Source organism: Nesoenas mayeri, assembly GCF_963082525.1.
Source record: "Nesoenas mayeri genome assembly, chromosome: 16".
Taxonomy (NCBI): domain Eukaryota; kingdom Metazoa; phylum Chordata; class Aves; order Columbiformes; family Columbidae; genus Nesoenas; species Nesoenas mayeri.
In genome coordinates this window covers 11,895,417-11,912,126 of record NC_137562.1, presented here as the reverse complement: position 1 = coordinate 11,912,126, position 16,710 = coordinate 11,895,417, and the positions used below count along the sequence as shown (strand labels likewise).

Here is a 16,710-nt window from a genome sequence, read left to right as displayed (position 1 = left end):
GGCCAAAGGGCTGTGCCTGCCCCCCAAGCCACCGACACGCCGGAGCAGCGACCTGCCGGCCCTGCCCGGGAGAACCCCCCGCCGGCCCCGAGCCGGATCCCGGCCCCGCACTCACACGGAGCGCTCGGGCGGACTCGGCTCGCAGCGCAGCGCCGGCTGCCGCCCCCGCCCGCCTCTTCCCGCCGCGGCACCGGGGGCGGGACCGGCCCCTCCGCCCCCCGCCAGCTGCGGCCCGGCCCGGCCCCGCCCCGAGCGGCATCGCCCGCGGGCAGCGGAGCGGCAGCTCCCCGGTACCCCCAGCCGCCCCCAGCCCCGCGGAGTTTACGGGTTTCGGCAGAAAGCCCGTAGTTGCATCTCCTGACTGTTGCAAACGGCGGGGTGGGGGACGGCTGCTCACCCTCCGGGCTTTCCGAATAACCGGGGCTGCCGTTGCCCTTGAACTCTGATAGCACTTGTCAAGGCTGCATGTTCCACCCACACATTTTTAGGAAATCACCTGCAAATTCTGGTAGATAACTCCCTGAAGGTAAGAAATGCAGGCAGGAGCCGGTAAGGCACACACAGCTCGGTACGAATCCCTTGTACTCTGACACACGCTCCCAAACTCCACAGCAGGATACCCAGACACCCCACAGAGACCCACGGGATACAGAACCTGGTCTCTGCTGTCACCTTTTGTCTGGATGACACCTGAATGTTGTAAGGTCAGCTTCATCCCCAGGGATCACACCCCAGCTGTGCTGGACATCATGGTGCATGTATGAGAGATGATTTGTCATTAACAACTTGCCACGCAGCTGGAACGCGGGATGGAGCAGCAGAGGAGCCCGGGGTAGCGGGCAGGGCAGATCACCAACAGCTCCCCCAGCACCACTGGGGTCGTGGGGCTGCACTGTGCCCGTCACCAGCACCTCCGTGCTCCGGCCAGCCTCGCTCCTCACTGCCACGCTGCAGTGCTCTAATGTGGGGAAGCTACTGCAGCAGGACGAGTGTCTTGTGTTGACTTCAACCGAACAGGGCTGCTGGATTCCATGAAAAATGTGATTCCTGCTGCCATGGAGCCCTTTAACACTGCTCAGGAGATACACCAGCCTGCTCCAGGCAGCACCCACCACACAGCACCCGCACGTTAAAACAAAACTAATCCAAGCGTGGTTGCTCAGCTCCACCCCATCCCCTTCTCTCAGAAGGCTCAGCTGCAGCACAGACCAGGAGAAAATTCGCCATCCCAAAAGCCTTCAGGTGCTTTCCCACACTGAACCACCCCACCCTGGGGTCAGATGAGCATCGGTGCAAGGAACGAGAAGCTGCAGCATTGGTTAGATCAGTTTAAACATGTAGAGTACACCCAGACTCCTACAGTGGCAGGGCAAGCTAGAGTGCCCATTCCCAAAATGATTTAATTACTTGAAAAATTAAGATATTTCCTCATCATTGCTGCAGACCAGTCTCTCAAGCTCATAATTTCCCACAAAATAGATGGTAAGGATGGCAGATGTCATGCGAAAGAGCTGAGGCAGGACACGTGCTCTATGAACAGGAGCAGCTAGCAGGACCCAGGATTTTTTCTTCGTGACCCTGACAATGTCACCAACATGAGGCAGATTGGGAGTTACTGTACGAAATAAATTATTTTAAGAGCAAGTATGCCTAGAAGGGCAGGAGAAAATGGCAGAGTGGCAATAACTAGATACATACAGAGGGACCACTATTTAAACCTGCAGCACAGGACAGATCAGGGGACTATTGCTGCCCATCTCTTCAAGCACTTAATTCCTAGAAAATAAGCGTGCATTTTCACTCCGAGTAGTTCCTTTGCACACCCACAGCTGAGCAGTTACCTGCAGTACACGTGGGTTACACAGATTTACCTGCAGTACATGCAGGTTACACAGGTGGCCGGGGGTACAAACACGATGCACAGAGGAGCAGCTGAAGAGCTGACCCTGCGGCCACAAACGTGAGGAAAAGCCTTTAAATGTAACCAGACTTTTCCTATGTACAGTGTGTTCAACCATACAATCTGCAATGACTCACAGCAAGTTAAATAGAGCTGCATCTCTTTCAAGTCCTGCAATGGCAACGTAAGTGTGACCTCAACAAAAATGAAGAGAAACTGTTCTCTACTACAAATTTGGGAGGGCGTGGGGGGAAATATCTCTGCAAAGGAATGAGTAATTTAGCATTAGTAACATTTGGAAATAATGAATCAACTCATACAATCCAAGATTTGTGCATTTAATAAAAGTGGTGATTTTACTACCACAGGTTTCTTGTCACTAGTACAGCAAAGATAACAGACACAAACAACTGATAAAATTGTTTTATTATTCACTTTTGAATTCTTTTACACTTTCCTGATTATTTTGTGTAAGGTGAAACTAGAACTGTTTAAAAGACATACACAAATCTAGTACATCAATAACCAGGTATTTCTTTTTGCTATACTATTCTCACAACCACGTGTGTGCTAGGCAATATAACCGTCACAGAAGCAAACTTTAGGCAGAATACTGGTCAGTAAAAACAAAGCGAAGAGCTACCAGATATACAGACAGGCTCGGTTCCACATTCACTACTGCATTTATCAAGCGCCAAGTATTAACTGCACAATTTGTTCAGCTAGTAGAGGGGAGTTTTAAAATCAGTGCATGAAATTCTCTTCAGCAGACGGATGGACAGACAAACAGATGGATCCTATACCTAAGTGGAATGTGAAGGCAGGGGGATGATACTGCGAGACTGATAGGTGACTATTCCTAATCTTTTCCACTGCATTATTCACGCAACTCTTATTAGGTTTTATTGAATGGGACATGTTTGAAACATAACTAGGTGAGGGCGTTTGGAGCTCAAATATTACAAGCGTTACAAATGTGCAGGTCTGCATTCCAGTACAATAAAGGGGAAATCCTGAATATTTGAGCCAGATCCTGGTACTACCAAGAAGAGCTGAAGAATGCAACAGCACCAGCAGCTCTCAAGCATCCAAGAAAACCTGTCCTCGAGCAGACCCAGGTCTGCCCACCACCCTGACATCGCCCATCATCAAGGGAAGGGCGACGTGTACGTGGGAGTCCAAAATTGCTTTAATGGAGTTCAAACAGGCGAGAGGGTCGAGGGTGAACTGAGTCCAATGGGATAAAAATTTCTATAAAGTGAACTTAAAGATGGTTCAGTGGATTTACTTAAGTTTTCAGGATAAATTCAAAATGGTAATACCACGGAGATTTCAACTCAGCTAAGATGGAAGTAATGCAAAAGTGGCAGATCACTTCATGGTATCATCCAAACTAATAAGGCCATTCAAAAAATTGAATCTTCTCCTATTGCAAGTCCATGGTAGTGAACCAAGAATTCTCACTACTGAAGAATATCTAAGGTATAATTAGGTACGTTATTGCTGTGGGAAGGGGCCTAAGTCATGCATGGTGTATGAGCATGAAAGCACTTTTAGAAGTCAAATCCCAGCTAGCTGCCAGCGTAAAGAATTTGGGAATCAAGCTGCTAACTCCGTCGTTACCCTCCTCCCCCAAACAAACCCCATCCCCAGAAAGACAGGATTGACAAAGTGAGCTTTTGACTGAAAGCGGTGCCTCAGACTTGGTTACAAACGTCTACAGTGTGCCTGGAAAACTAATTCATAGCAGTGTTACTAACTGGAATGCCATACATCAGATTGTTTTCCTTCCATGCCCCAGTGTGACAATAGAATCTCTATAACTTTCTGTACAACTTTACAAGAGAATTGTACTTCGACTATTTTGGTGCCAAATTAAGCTCACCAGAGTTACATAATTGATGTCTACTTTTCTACCAATAAGAGTTTTGTAAAGTCAATTGCAATCACAAAACCCATAATCACAGTGTTCAGTTAAAAATATAAACACGGTAATCGTAACTGTAAATGTTCATAATAGGAAAGTTCGGAATGCCATTATAATAACCGACCTCCGCTTTAAGTACACAAAACACCAACCAACCGTTTTTACCCCACAGACAGTTTTTGCTACGTTGAGGTTGTGAAAGTCGATGTACTATTCTTTTTGCTTGTCGCACAAAGGGATATATGTGTAGGATACAGGGTGACATTGAACATATAGTGAAGCGTGACAGCCATTAGTTCTCTCCCTCCCCAGCGTCCCCTTCATCTCCCTGGTTTTCCGATGTCCATAGCTGTAAGAAAACACAAGCACATGTTCATACTAAAGTACATAGTGACAATTGCCAGGAAAGGGAAGACAGCATAGTTAGCAGCAGCTGCGCATTTTTCTCAGCTAAGAGCTGAATTTAACAGTAAAGCTATAGAATAATGAACTAGAAAACAGGCAAAGGATTACTAGTAAAAAGCCAGCAAAAGTTTGCAAGCTCAACACAAGGACAAGCTGGCTGTTGAGAACTGACAAACTGGACTTTCTGTTACAAAAAAGCTTGTTACAGTGGTAACAAGTGATTTCTGGTTTAAACAAGCAAGTCTAACAGGCCTGGTTACAAAAAGCACTGCAGTTAAGACAGGCAGTTAATGCGTCAGAAGAGGCTTTTAATGGCACAGAACTACCCAAGCCGTCAGATGTGGAGTGTTAGTGAAGTCCAGGGGCCGAGGCAGCGACAGCGCAGCAGCTCGCCCGCGGTACTTACAGTGAGGTTGTCCCTAAGCAGCTGCATGATGAGGGTGCTGTCTTTGTACGACTCTTCATTCAGCGTGTCCAGCTCTGCTATCGCTTCATCAAATGCCTAAAAATATGCAAGGCAGCACTGTCACACTGCTCTCTGAAATCACTTCTTACACAGAGCTTACAAATTTGCCACATTACTACTCAAATGCTGTGACAAAAGCTTCCAGTATTTCTCTTTTCCACCAAGAGAAGAAGTGTAAATGAGCGCTAGACAACCAGTGGGAAACAGAAGTCCTCAGGGGGTTCCAGATGAAAGCCCAGAACAACTTTCCTACCGTGGCAATACCAAGCACCGAAGAGGCAAGCACACTGTCATGCTGAAGAATGATTCACACAGCTTGAAGTCAGGCTTAACAACAACATAAGTAACACTTTCATTAAAAATGAAGGCCTCACTGGTCTAAATTGGCAATAAAAGACAAAGGTACCATTAAATAGATACATGTATTACACATGGGTAAGTAGGAAAGAAAACAGAAGACAAGGGCTTTTTGACGGTGGGGTGGAAGGTCTTGGATTTCTTTTCAAAACAGCACAGGAAAACAGGTATGTTCCACTAGAGATTAATAAAGCTGCTCTTTCTACCACTCTCTTACACATAAAAGCCCAGGCTGCAAGTCCAAGAGCCATAAGTGCTATTTCTTCATCTGGGTTTCAAACAGATGGAAGCGTATTAACTAAAAAAGCAGGAACAGCAGCTTTGCACAACAACATTACTTGTTACACAGCATTGCTGAAGTGCATATTAAGAACGCAAAGGTTCAGCTAATGCCATACAATTCATGTTACTATTAGACAACATTCACAGATGCCAAAAGCTCCATTTAGAAGGCTCTAATCATATCTTAAGGAGAAGGTTAAGACAAAAACGACTGTTTGGCAGAAGCCATCACACAAGCTCTTCTTGGTATCTGGAGAGACAAGCGCACACACGCAGATACACAAGGGCATTTAGGGCTATGAACATATGCACAAAGATGACACTTCATGTATTTGCTAAGTGCTCAAATTCAAGTAAATATTTCACTTTAGAGGTGCTAAATTAATCCAAGTGTTTTCAAATTTCACACAAGCTCATTCTAAGAGAACTACATGGCCATAAGAAGAGGCGCTTTGTCTTGCCTTTCACTCAACTGCACTAGCAAATTAACTTTACTTAAAGCCAAGCTAAGTTGACTAATTTACCTGAAAATACACTAAGATGATAATAGTTTCAAGATGAGAGCATTTTTAAAGAATTTGATATGAAAAAGCATCATTATCTACAAAGTCCTACTGCAACCATGTAACTATATCCTTAGCCTTGACAAAAATTGGTAATGCCCAGAGTCTGCTTACCGTCTTTGCCAGGTTACAGGCTTTTTCAGGAGAATTTAGTATCTCATAGTAGAAGACAGAGAAATTTAGAGCCAAACCAAGTCGAATGGGGTGTGTTGGCTGCATCTCTTTCTTGCTAATTTCAAATGCCTCCTGGTAAGCTTGCTGAGAGTTCGCTACTGTTGCTGCAAGAAGTAGTTACAATCATATTAATGCACAGGACATCACTGTACTTCACGGGGGAAGTACATATATTATATTCTTGGTCTAGACTATTGTGCCACTAGAAATCAATACAATTATATACGCATAGTCACTTCTTTCAGTGTTTTTAGATGTAAAGTCCTACCAGTGGCTGATGTATTAAGGTAGAAACATCTGTTCAGATAAAGCTTTGATATACAGAAATTAAGTTCAACAGTTTAAAAGACTTAAAATGGAATTTACTCAAAATAAATTCCAAGCAATCTGAATGCACACAAGCTCTAAGTCACAGTGTACTGTGATTAAACACTCACTTCCATCCCAGCTGAGGAGTAATAGTTCTGAGTAATAAATCCAGCAGGATGAGAGATTTCATCTCTACTTACTTTGCTTATTGTCCCCAGATGCCACCTCTGAGAGGTATCTGTAGTAATCGCCTTTCATTTTCAAATAGAAGACCTTGCTTTCTGGCTGCGTGGCGTTGACAATAAGGTATTTATCCAGGAGTTCCTGAGAAAGGAAACATCACTTTTTTGTTTCCAAGTCATAAAAATAATGTCTGAAACAGAACCTTCATCACAATGATAAACACGAACTGTTGAAACATTAACAATGACTGATGTATACTCATGCGTTAATCACTTTGCCTACTGTTGTCTAAACTCAGAACAAAAGGGAAACTACTTGGATCCTAATCCCTGGAAAGCAGAAAACTTGCTGCGTTGAGGGTATCCACAGTTCACTCCTGCAGAACCTCACGGCTGTCAGGGCCTAAGCCTGCAAAACACTTCCTTAAAACACACTGATGCAAACCTATGTCCACAACCAAGCTAACGCAAACCAGCAGCCTGACACAAGCACAAGTTTACTCACTTTTGGGGCCACAAACTTGAATTACACAAAGAGCAGTGAAATTATCCACAACAAACTGATTCTATCTGCAACTCCAGCTGAAAAGCTGCAGCACACGTGCATTGAGAGAGCAACGCAAAGGCTGAGAGTACCGATAGCAACTGCTCTTGACAGATCTTTAGCAAAATGAGCAGCAATAAAAAGAAGCCCTTTCATCTAAGTGAACATAACAGTGAAACTGGTTTGGAGGAAGAAGCACACACCTTCTTCATCCAAAAAAACCCACTAAACAAGCCTTGGGACATCCAGATTCATGAACAAAAGAATTCAAATGGTAGGATTTTTAGCAGGACTCATATCAGTGCCCCAGACTGAAGTTTGTTTTCATGGTGATCCCTGGCCACCAGCTCCAGGTCTTCAACACTGCTCTGTTTGCTTTTTTCTTATTAAAAAAATAATGCTCTTTTTATAACAAATTCCCCAGGGAACAAACTAGATGACTTAGGAGCTAGAATTGTACCCAAGTATGCGGCCATGCAAAATTATTCCCCTGCTAAGGTGCTGCAGTGTCTACAGCACTAGTAAGATTCCTTAAGCCTCACTGAAAAACACTGCAGCACTAACTACTGTTATTTTTGCTGTTGGATTATTACCAGAACATCATTGCAGATATCCTGCAATTCAGCCTCAATTTTCTCACGATATTCTCTTCCCATCTGCTGTTTCTTCTCATTCCTCTCTGTTTTCTGTTCAATGCTGGAAATGACACGCCAGGACGAGCGACGGGCACCAACCACGTTCTTGTAGGCAACGGAGAGTAGGTTCCTTTCTTCGTTGGACAGTTCGTGTCCCTGCTCAGTGACAGCCTTCATGGCAGCAGCCATGTCATCGTAACGCTCGGCCTGTTCAGCCAGTTTGGCTTTCTGTACCAACTCGCTTTTGTCCATGGCTCTCCTGCAATCAGTGGGGAGGAAAAACAAAGAAAAATGTCTCTTGATTGTCTGCACGGTGGAAGTTAATGCTGAAGGGTGAAGCAGAACTCACAGTCACTAGTAAGTGGGAAATCTATCAACTCAAAGTAATATGAAGGATTTATTTTCTAAATTGTATATGGCTTTTTGCCAGATATGTATAATTTCTATGTGCAAATGATTAATCAAAACCCTGCAGATAAGTAAGCATTATTCTTCAAAATGCAGCAAAATTCATACTGGCATTAAGCACAACACATCTATATGTTCCCTACGTAAATCTCCCTCCTTTCCTATACTGGCCACATCTCAGCCTGGAAGACACTGCACATTCTAACCCAGACACGACCCGCTTTGGTTGGTTTGGGGGTTTGTGTTTGTTTCCCCCCACTATTATACTATAGCAACCACTGAGCACTGAAGCACTGGACAGCTCCTGACACTGAAGACTTTCTGCACACTACAGGAGATGTTTGTGGGTTTAAATAAACCATACCCAGTAAAGCTGTAGTTATTGGCAACTATGGAAAGTACATTTAAAACTGGTGGGGTTTTTTGTCTGTTTGGGTTTTTTTATACATGCATCAACATATGTATAATAGATGATTCTACACAGCTAGTGTGGCTGCAGCCTCCGGTTTTCAAAACCTTTTAATAACATTGATATGCATGAAAACCAAATGGGACATGGCCCACGTGATGGTCATGACTGCAAAACTAATTGCCTACATGGAAACAGCTTGTTTATAATTTCTGATAACGCAGTTTAGTAACTGAAGCCAAGAAAAACACATCACATGACCACGAGGTCCCTGAAGAGCTTCAGCAATGAAAAATGAAGTTAGTAAGGAATGTGCCAGTGAGGCAGCTCGAGTGTTGCTTACTTGTACAAGACAATGCTAACATACAGGTAACTTGGCCATTGAGCTACCAACCTTATACTCAACCACCTAGGGCCAGGTTCACAAGATAATTTAAACAAGTTTCTTTGCCTTTATCAAAGTAAATGGCCTTCTTGTCAGCACTGAGCAATAATGTTCCTCTCCTACTCCATAAATCCCAGTCAGGACTCTCACTGTCCAGAAGAGAAGTTTTTAGGCTGAGACCTAACAGCCTAAAAACACCTTCTAAAAGAATAATATAAAGCAAATAGGAAGAATAAGTTTACTTCTGTTCATTAGACATGTGTCTACAGCCCTATTACAAAGCAGCAACAGGCTGAAAGGAATTGCTGCAGCCTTTTCCCTGGGTTCTCCTTTAAAGACCCCAGTGTGACAGGCTCCTGATGAAGAACGTTTCGCACATATGGCTCAGTCTGTATTTCAATTCAACTATCAGCCACCACACTATCACCTGGAGAAACCAGGTCCCTGTACTGAATCCTCAACCAAAACACCGAGATGCAAACCCAAATTCCCAACATGTGTATGAGCACTTTCAGAGTTTCTTACTGAAAGGACGAAATCCTAACTACGGAATTATTAGATTACCATATTCCATCCCTCCAGCCAAAGATACTCCACTTTAGCAAAAAAACAAGAAGAAACCCATACCCGAGATACTACATCAAACATTGTTATTTCACATGAACGCTCTTGAAGTAAACCCAGCAACCGCATGTCCTACCTGCTATGGATCTGCCAGTCACACTCACTCCTGCTTGTGTTTGATCCCTTGTAGATCTAGCCTAACACATCCATCCATGTAAGGCACTCAGTGAGGATTTGTAATGCTAAAACCAGCCTCCTGGAAAGAGACTTCTTGCAGACTTGTGAGTAAAGGTGAGCTGCAGTTCAGTCCCATTTCAAATACTACATTTAAACCACTGGATTCTGGCACCTATTAAAAGGTGACACACAGGCTTCAGATTGAAGTGCTCCACCAGACAGACTGACTGCAGGTAGCAGCAGGACATGTTCTTGCAAGGTCTGATTAATTTGGCTCAGTCTTCCCCAAGAGGCTTTTACCATGGGGATATGCTGTATCATAAGTGGCTTCCGCAACGTTATCAAAAGGATAGTTCCTGAGGATGGAAGGGAGAAATGGAGCTTGTGATGTGTATTTTTTCTCCCTGCTCTGAAGTGTATCATAGTATCAATGCATAACAAGCCTAAGGAAATCAGACTGTTTATCACTGAGAACCCATCTCACTTTTCACTGTTGAGTCTACCAAACCTCGTAAGCCATTCCCTTAACTCAGCACTAAATTTAGACTATGTACTTAACGCAGGAAGTAATTTGTGAGTGACATTTCTTTGCTCACTCACTAAAATCTGAACATCAGCAAAGTGCATCAAAGAATGTTTTTTACATTACAAGAGTCAACTTTAAATAACAGGACATTTAAGCAAAGCAGTTTCAGAGCCGTTCTAGTTTCCTCACAGTCTGCACAGCTTCTAGAAGCATTTCTATTACAACCATCTTATCTTCTCCTCTTCTTCCTATGGAATGTGGTTATTATGTAGAAAAAGCCTGCTTGTTGAAGTCCAGAGGCAAGCAGCTTCAACAGAGTTTACATTTTGCCATTGAAAGGTCAGTTTTATCTTTGATCTGCAATTTGCCAATAGTGGTCTCATTTGTAGACAAATCATCCACACAGAATTCTGTTTATAAACAGTATAGGGTTTAGTTTAGAAATGGTGTGGTTTGTTTTATGAAGCTCACTGACATATTTATCTTTAGATGCAAGTCAGTTCATGGCAGTCAATGGGTTCATATAAGGACACATGAAGGAAATCACAGATGGAACTGCAAGGGCATAAAGACCTAGTGGATAAAAGAGATCCAAAAACCAGTTTAACATATCAATTACACAAGCAAAATACCAGCACAAACCATCAGAAAGTTGTTTCTCATCAAACAACCTTCCTCAATAATGTAACTAAACTAATTTATGCACATCTTAAGTTGAAATGGATTACTGAAGATGGGGTTTCTCAGAATTTCACTGGCTTAGTTTTGACATAAAAATTCAGTACACAGGGGCTTGAGTTGTTTAATTAATTCATCTTAATAGCTGTACTGTTGCTAGGTTTGCTATGAAACACAAAGTATTATTCAATAATATGGATTTAAAAGAACTTAAATGCAGTAAGGAAATCATTGCCCACACCAAAATATCTGCCATCGACAGTAAGCCTGCCATTATTTTGTTCACAGGGTGCTGCACACAGGAACATTTAAAATCCTTATTCAATCCTCCATTGCTTACCTTGTTAGAAGCTTGGAGAGAGCTTTGCAGAGCTATGCTGGCTTGAGCTCCAAAAGAGGGAAGTGTTTGCCAGAAGGAAAAAAGATACAAGGAAAGGAGTGATGTTTGAAAAGGCAAAGAAGCAACTCTCAGTTATAACTGGTCCCTCCCATAGGGGAGACGAAAGCCACGCTCTGACAAGGATCAGTGTGCCACAGTCTGAACCCAGCAAAGCCTACAGCTAGAAATACTCCTAAGCCACGCACAGAAGCCATCTAACACAGGTTACCTGCAGCTAGGAGCAAAACACACACAGGTGGGGAGCAGGAGGCCAGCAGGAATGATCTATTCTAGCACTAGTGATGGCACAGCCACGTTGGCAAGGGGGACAGAAGGAAGGTGGAGAAAGGAGTGGAGACGTGCGGATCGCAGCCATGGAGGAGTCCTGAAAGCTGGCTGTTCTATGCAGAAGATTCTCAGATGCGTTAATACATTTCAGATTCTTAAGACTCTGTCTTAAGAATCTGTCAAACCACAACTTAGTAGCCCTCCAAAATAAGTAGCTGGATGCTACCAACCACCAGCCAGCAGTTGCAGCCAATTAGACCAGCTGCTAGAAATTTGAATCATCCTGAATCTCACATTCCAAATATGTTTTTATTATTATTATATTTTATCTCTCTCCCATACAGATTAAGCTCTTTCAATCTCTCTTACAAACACAGAACAGCATGTATACACGTCCTAGAAGTTACAAGTGCTCACTTCCCACCACCAGAAAATCTTTACACCTGCGTAGACAAGACTCGGAAACATATTACAAAGCATCAAAGGTTGAGAATCAAAGCTCAGAGCCTGTAAAACACGTTAGTTTGTAACTGCCTTGCTGCTTTTAGTGGAAGATGCAGAAAGAAAGGAATGGATGGACACATGGAACTGGAGGTTTATATCTCAGTAACAGCTGAGGAGTAAAACACACTGATACTGTTCTTCAGAAAACTGCAGGAGCTTGAGGAGAATTACATCTTACTGCTCAGCAATTAGTACATCTGCTTCATAGCTTTTATTGTTTCCAATCTTGATGAGCTGTTTAGGACAAAGCCCAAACAGATCAGAAGTAACTCTGTTTGAAGACTGCAGAAATCAAATAAACACTGACAGTGAAAAAGGCTTATATAACATATTGAACTGACAAGACAATACTAATAAGCCTACGTTGGCCTGGAGTCCGCTGGTCTCAATGACCTGTTCTTCTGATGCTAATTAAGTCATTGATTTCTGTGTACTGTTTTTCTCTTTATAGCAAGCACTAGAATCTATCAGACAAATGCTTCCACTCTGTAACAAAACTGGTGAGAAAGCAGTGTGGTTACTGGCTTGACACACTGTTCCCTAAAGAGTCGAGATGTAGGTTAACAGACCTACACATTTCCCTGTGAGAAATGAATGTAAAACCAGATTTGGGGAAATGGGATGCAATCATACTTCTCAGTCACAAATCCATAAGTCCATTCAAATTCTAGCAGGAAAAGCAGCAGACCGGTACAGAATTTGTAGTTCAATCTTCCAACAATATGTGAACATACCTTATTCGACTTCCGGATGGGCAATTCATTCCAAAATTAACCATTCACATGAGGTAAGTGGTATTTCAAATTACAGTTCTATAACTACAGAGAGTAGGACCTTTGGAGATACTATTTCTAAAAAAAATGGAAAAGCCTTCTCCATAGTTCAGGCACACACGATGCTGATGGCATTCACTGTCAAGGAGCGTTAGGGACAGATATTCTTTATAGGAAAGGAGTCAACTCTCTTGAAATGGAGTGCAAAGGACATTCCTTGCTTTGTTGCAGTATTACATCAGTTGTCTTTCTCTATTTTGGTTCCCTCAAAGGCTACCACGTATTGCTAAATAACTGAATAGAAAATGAACACGTCTGGTAAGACCTGAACAGCGAAATCTTCCGCAACTGACAAGAGCCTGGGTATAACGAGTTCAGTAAAATATACTGCCAACATAATGAGGGGGAAAAGGAAAATAACTTCATAGTTGTGATATTCTTGCTGACCTTGTGCAGCACATAACTTCAGCCTCCTCTGCATCTACTGATTAACTGTGCACCCCGGCCTTCAGCTCAAATCTTTATGCAAATGTTCAGATAAAATTAACATTTTATAAAGCCATGCCTAGAATTGCTCTGGCCAGCTCCTGCCCTCCTTACTTGTGGCTTCCTAAAACTGATGAATACAATTTCTTGAATAAAATGACCTTCACTGGTTTTCAGTCTCCATAGACAATTAGGAAATTTCTATGACAAGTACCAACAGCGTGCAGGGATATTGATGTTGTACAGACAGCTTAAATTTCGTAACAGTGGCCTTGTTCTTAACGTCATTCAAATGAGGGAGCGCAGGCTCAAAAGGACAGCACCACCACATTCCTACAGCACTTCACGCAGGTGGAGACGAACGTGCGGTTCCAATGCACAGTATACTTACATGGCAACACCTTTTTGTTCCAGCGAGCAGAATTGGTTTTGGCTGGAATCCAGGTGGAAATAGTGAGCTATCCCAAAAAATCTTCCCCCAGGCAAAAAGTTCATGCCAAACAAATGTATTCATATCACAGGTAAATCGCTTTTGTTAATAATAAACTGAGAGGATTTATTATTACCGGGTGGGGCAAAAAGTGGAGCCATATAAAAGAAACACTATAATGCCTCGTCTTACTAGGATACCAGAGGGATTCGAGTACTAGTTTTTTACCTCGTTAGTCAAATCATTATTTACTTAATTCCTCCTCATCTGAGTTTATTCACATGCAGCACAAAAAGCTGCATACTGGCAAAGGCCTGCTTAGAACAAAAAAGGCTCAACATCAAAATAGCAGAGATCAGAACATGCGGTACTGAGTAACGAGGCTGAGAAAACTGCACTAGGCCCATCTGTGCAATGAGTCTATCGTTTCACCAGCACCAATTTAACATACAAAATATTATACAAGGTATATTTTTGCAGTCCTCTAATATGAAGAGTGAAAAAGGCACTGGCATTCTTACTTGTTTTCTAGTCTCGTTTATATCTCATTATTATCTGAAAATAAAACCAAGCTTTTCTTTTAATAAAGAAGTATTAACATTTCTGACTGAGGTGTCCTGTAGCAGTGAATGCTTGAAGACAAATATTCCTCCTGCCACTGAAGTTACAAAACCTTACAAATGCTCCCAAACTCTCTGATATTTTTATGTAGGAATTTAGCTTTTACAGTGTTACACGATGTGCTTTTTGCTTTCCTGCCACTAGAGAAGTTCTTTTAACTATTAATAAGGAATTTAGCTGAACCAATTCATATTACAAACTGTATATTAGATGCATTTTGGCTCCCATGCACTGACACAGTGATTGTATGCCACTGACATTTGACCACAACAATTAGTATCTGATTATACATACCTCAAATGAAACCTATAGCTGTTAATCTGGGGTTACTGCCCAGCCTTTTTGTAGACTGGGGCTGGCTTAAAGCCACCTTATTTCCCTCTGGAGTTCTCTGTAAATGCATCTCTAGTCCCAAATGGACACAGAAAGGGGAAAACACTAAAATAATATTGTTTCTTTCTAAAGCGTTTACAAAATTTCCGTGATCACTTTCGGTCCTACACGAGCAGGCTCAGATCAACCAGCGCAGAAACGGCACCTCCCCACTCGCGCTGACAGGGCCCAGGATCTCGGCCGAGCACAGGGTCCCCGCTTTGGAGAAGCGGCGAGGACACCCCATCCCCCCGTGTGGGGAACGCAGCAGTCTTGGGGAAGGGGAGGGTGTGAACGATACTGACCCCGGGGTGGCGGGGGAATCGCCGCCTTCCAGCCCCGGCCGCTCGGTACAGGTGTGCGCGGCCTCGCCCTCCCGGCAGCAAGTGACTCACCGGGGCGGGGCAGGGCCGGGCGCTCGGGGGAGAGGAGGCGGCACCGCCCGCCCGGGCTCCGCAGCGGCGGCCGCGGGAGGGTCACCCCGTTACTCGGAGAGGGGAGCCAGGACCCGCCGACCCCGCCGCCTGCTGCGGCCTTCCTGCCCCTCCCCGCCGCGGGGGAAGAGCCGGCCCGGCCGGCGGGGGGCTGGCCCGGGAGGCCTCCCCCGCACGCTCCCGTGGGGCCGCAGCGGCCCAAGCCCAGCGGCAGGGGAAGGGGACGGAGCCCGGGCGGGGCCGGCGGGGAGCGGCCCGGGACCCTCACCTGGCGGGGCGGCGGCACCGCGGCCTGGATCCCGGCGGGCGAGGCGACTCGGAGCGCGGCGGCCGCTCGGCGCACGCACACACACCCTGCGGCGCTGCGGCCCCGCTTCCGGCGCCGCCGACACGCCCCTTCCGGCGCCGCGGGGGGTGGGACGCCACCGCCCCTCTCGCCTCTCCATTGGGCCGGCGGGCGCAGCCGGCTCACGGTTTCTATGGCGACGGGGAGGGCTGAGCCGCTTCCGCGCTCCGGCCCGCCCGCCATGGCGGAGCCGGGAGCCCGGCCTGCGCCCTGTACCCATCCCGCCTGGGGCGGGCCCGGCCCCGTCGCCCATGGCCGGGCAGGGGGAGCGAACGTGAGGGGGCCGAGGAGCTGGCGGGCCCCGCCCGCTGCGTGAACACACCCCGGGCTCCGCAGGGCCTGGCTGCTCTGTCACACCCTGGCACCCTTCAGGCTCTTTGTCTTGTTGGAGCTCCTTTCGCACACGTAGGGCACTCTGTGGTGTGTCTTTGGTAAACGCTAATCGCCGTGAAGGAGGCGGGGGCTGCTCTGGCTGGGGGGTGCAGCAAGTTCTCGAGCAACAACAAGACAGCATCTTATTGATTGAGCATCTCTCTTACAACAAAAAGCTGAGACAGCCGGATCTGTTCAGCCTGGAGAAGAGAAGCTGGCAGGGGATCTTATGCTGATAAATATCTTCAGGGTGGGTGTCAGAGGGTGGGCCAGACTCTGTTCAGTGGTGCCCAACGACAGGACGAGGGGCAACGGGCACAGACTGACACACGGGAGGTTCTGTCTCAACATGGGGAGAAACTTCTTTCCTGTGAGGTGCCAGAGCCTGGCCCAGGCTGCCCAGAGAGGCTGTGGAGTCTCCTCCTCTGGGGACATTCAAACCCGCCTGGACACGACCCTGTGTGCCCTGCTCTGGTGACCCTGCTCTAGCAGGTGGGTTGGACTAGAAGGTCTCTAGAGGTTCATCCCAAACCCAGCCATCTCGTGATTCTGGCTTCCTTGCCATTTCTCTGTCTGAGCCCCACGATAAGAGACATCTCCACAGCGGGTGCCATTCTGTGCACCATCATATATAAGTTCACAGATGTTTTGAATTGCTAATCACCTTTTAAATGTGGGTTTAATAGTGGCTCCTCACTGCAATTTAAATTGCATGTTTTCACTGAAAAGATCATTATTGGCTAGGTAAGATTTATGCAACTGCAATGAACTACATTTACTAGATATATGGAGGGAGCATTTTTGGGGCATGAGG

The 16,710-nt window shown here is 45.2% G+C and overlaps 1 protein-coding gene across 2 annotated transcripts; it reads right to left on the bottom strand.

Moving 5' to 3' along the window:
* Positions 1-2,308: 2,308 nt before the first annotated feature.
* YWHAB (tyrosine 3-monooxygenase/tryptophan 5-monooxygenase activation protein beta) lies at positions 2,309-15,545 on the bottom strand. 2 transcript variants are annotated; one of them, XM_080354456.1, is made up of 6 exons: positions 15,447-15,545; positions 7,703-8,003; positions 6,584-6,707; positions 6,015-6,178; positions 4,639-4,734; positions 2,309-4,176 (listed from the first exon to the last, which is right to left on the bottom strand). In XM_080354456.1, exons 2-6 carry the CDS (start codon positions 7,994-7,996, stop codon positions 4,120-4,122), a joined length of 735 nt encoding a protein of 244 aa, XP_080210582.1. In that variant the 5' UTR covers positions 7,997-8,003; positions 15,447-15,545; the 3' UTR covers positions 2,309-4,119. The 2 variants fall into 2 exon arrangements, with proteins under 2 accessions (XP_080210582.1, XP_080210583.1); XM_080354457.1 differs by lacking the exon at positions 15,447-15,545 and adding an exon at positions 9,647-9,747.
* Positions 15,546-16,710: the final 1,165 nt, after the last annotated feature.

Excerpts from the sequence above, each read along its gene's own strand:
- YWHAB (XM_080354456.1), bottom strand. The coding sequence starts at position 7,996 with ATGGACAAAAGCGAGTTGGTACAGAAAGCCAAACTGGCTGAACAGGCC. Across the intron at positions 4,735-6,014 it reads CCTGTAACCTGGCAAAGACG|GCATTTGATGAAGCGATAGC; the intron begins GTAAGCAGACTC and ends GCATATTTTTAG. Across the intron at positions 4,177-4,638 it reads TGCTTAGGGACAACCTCACT|CTATGGACATCGGAAAACCA; the intron begins GTAAGTACCGCG and ends GTTTTCTTACAG.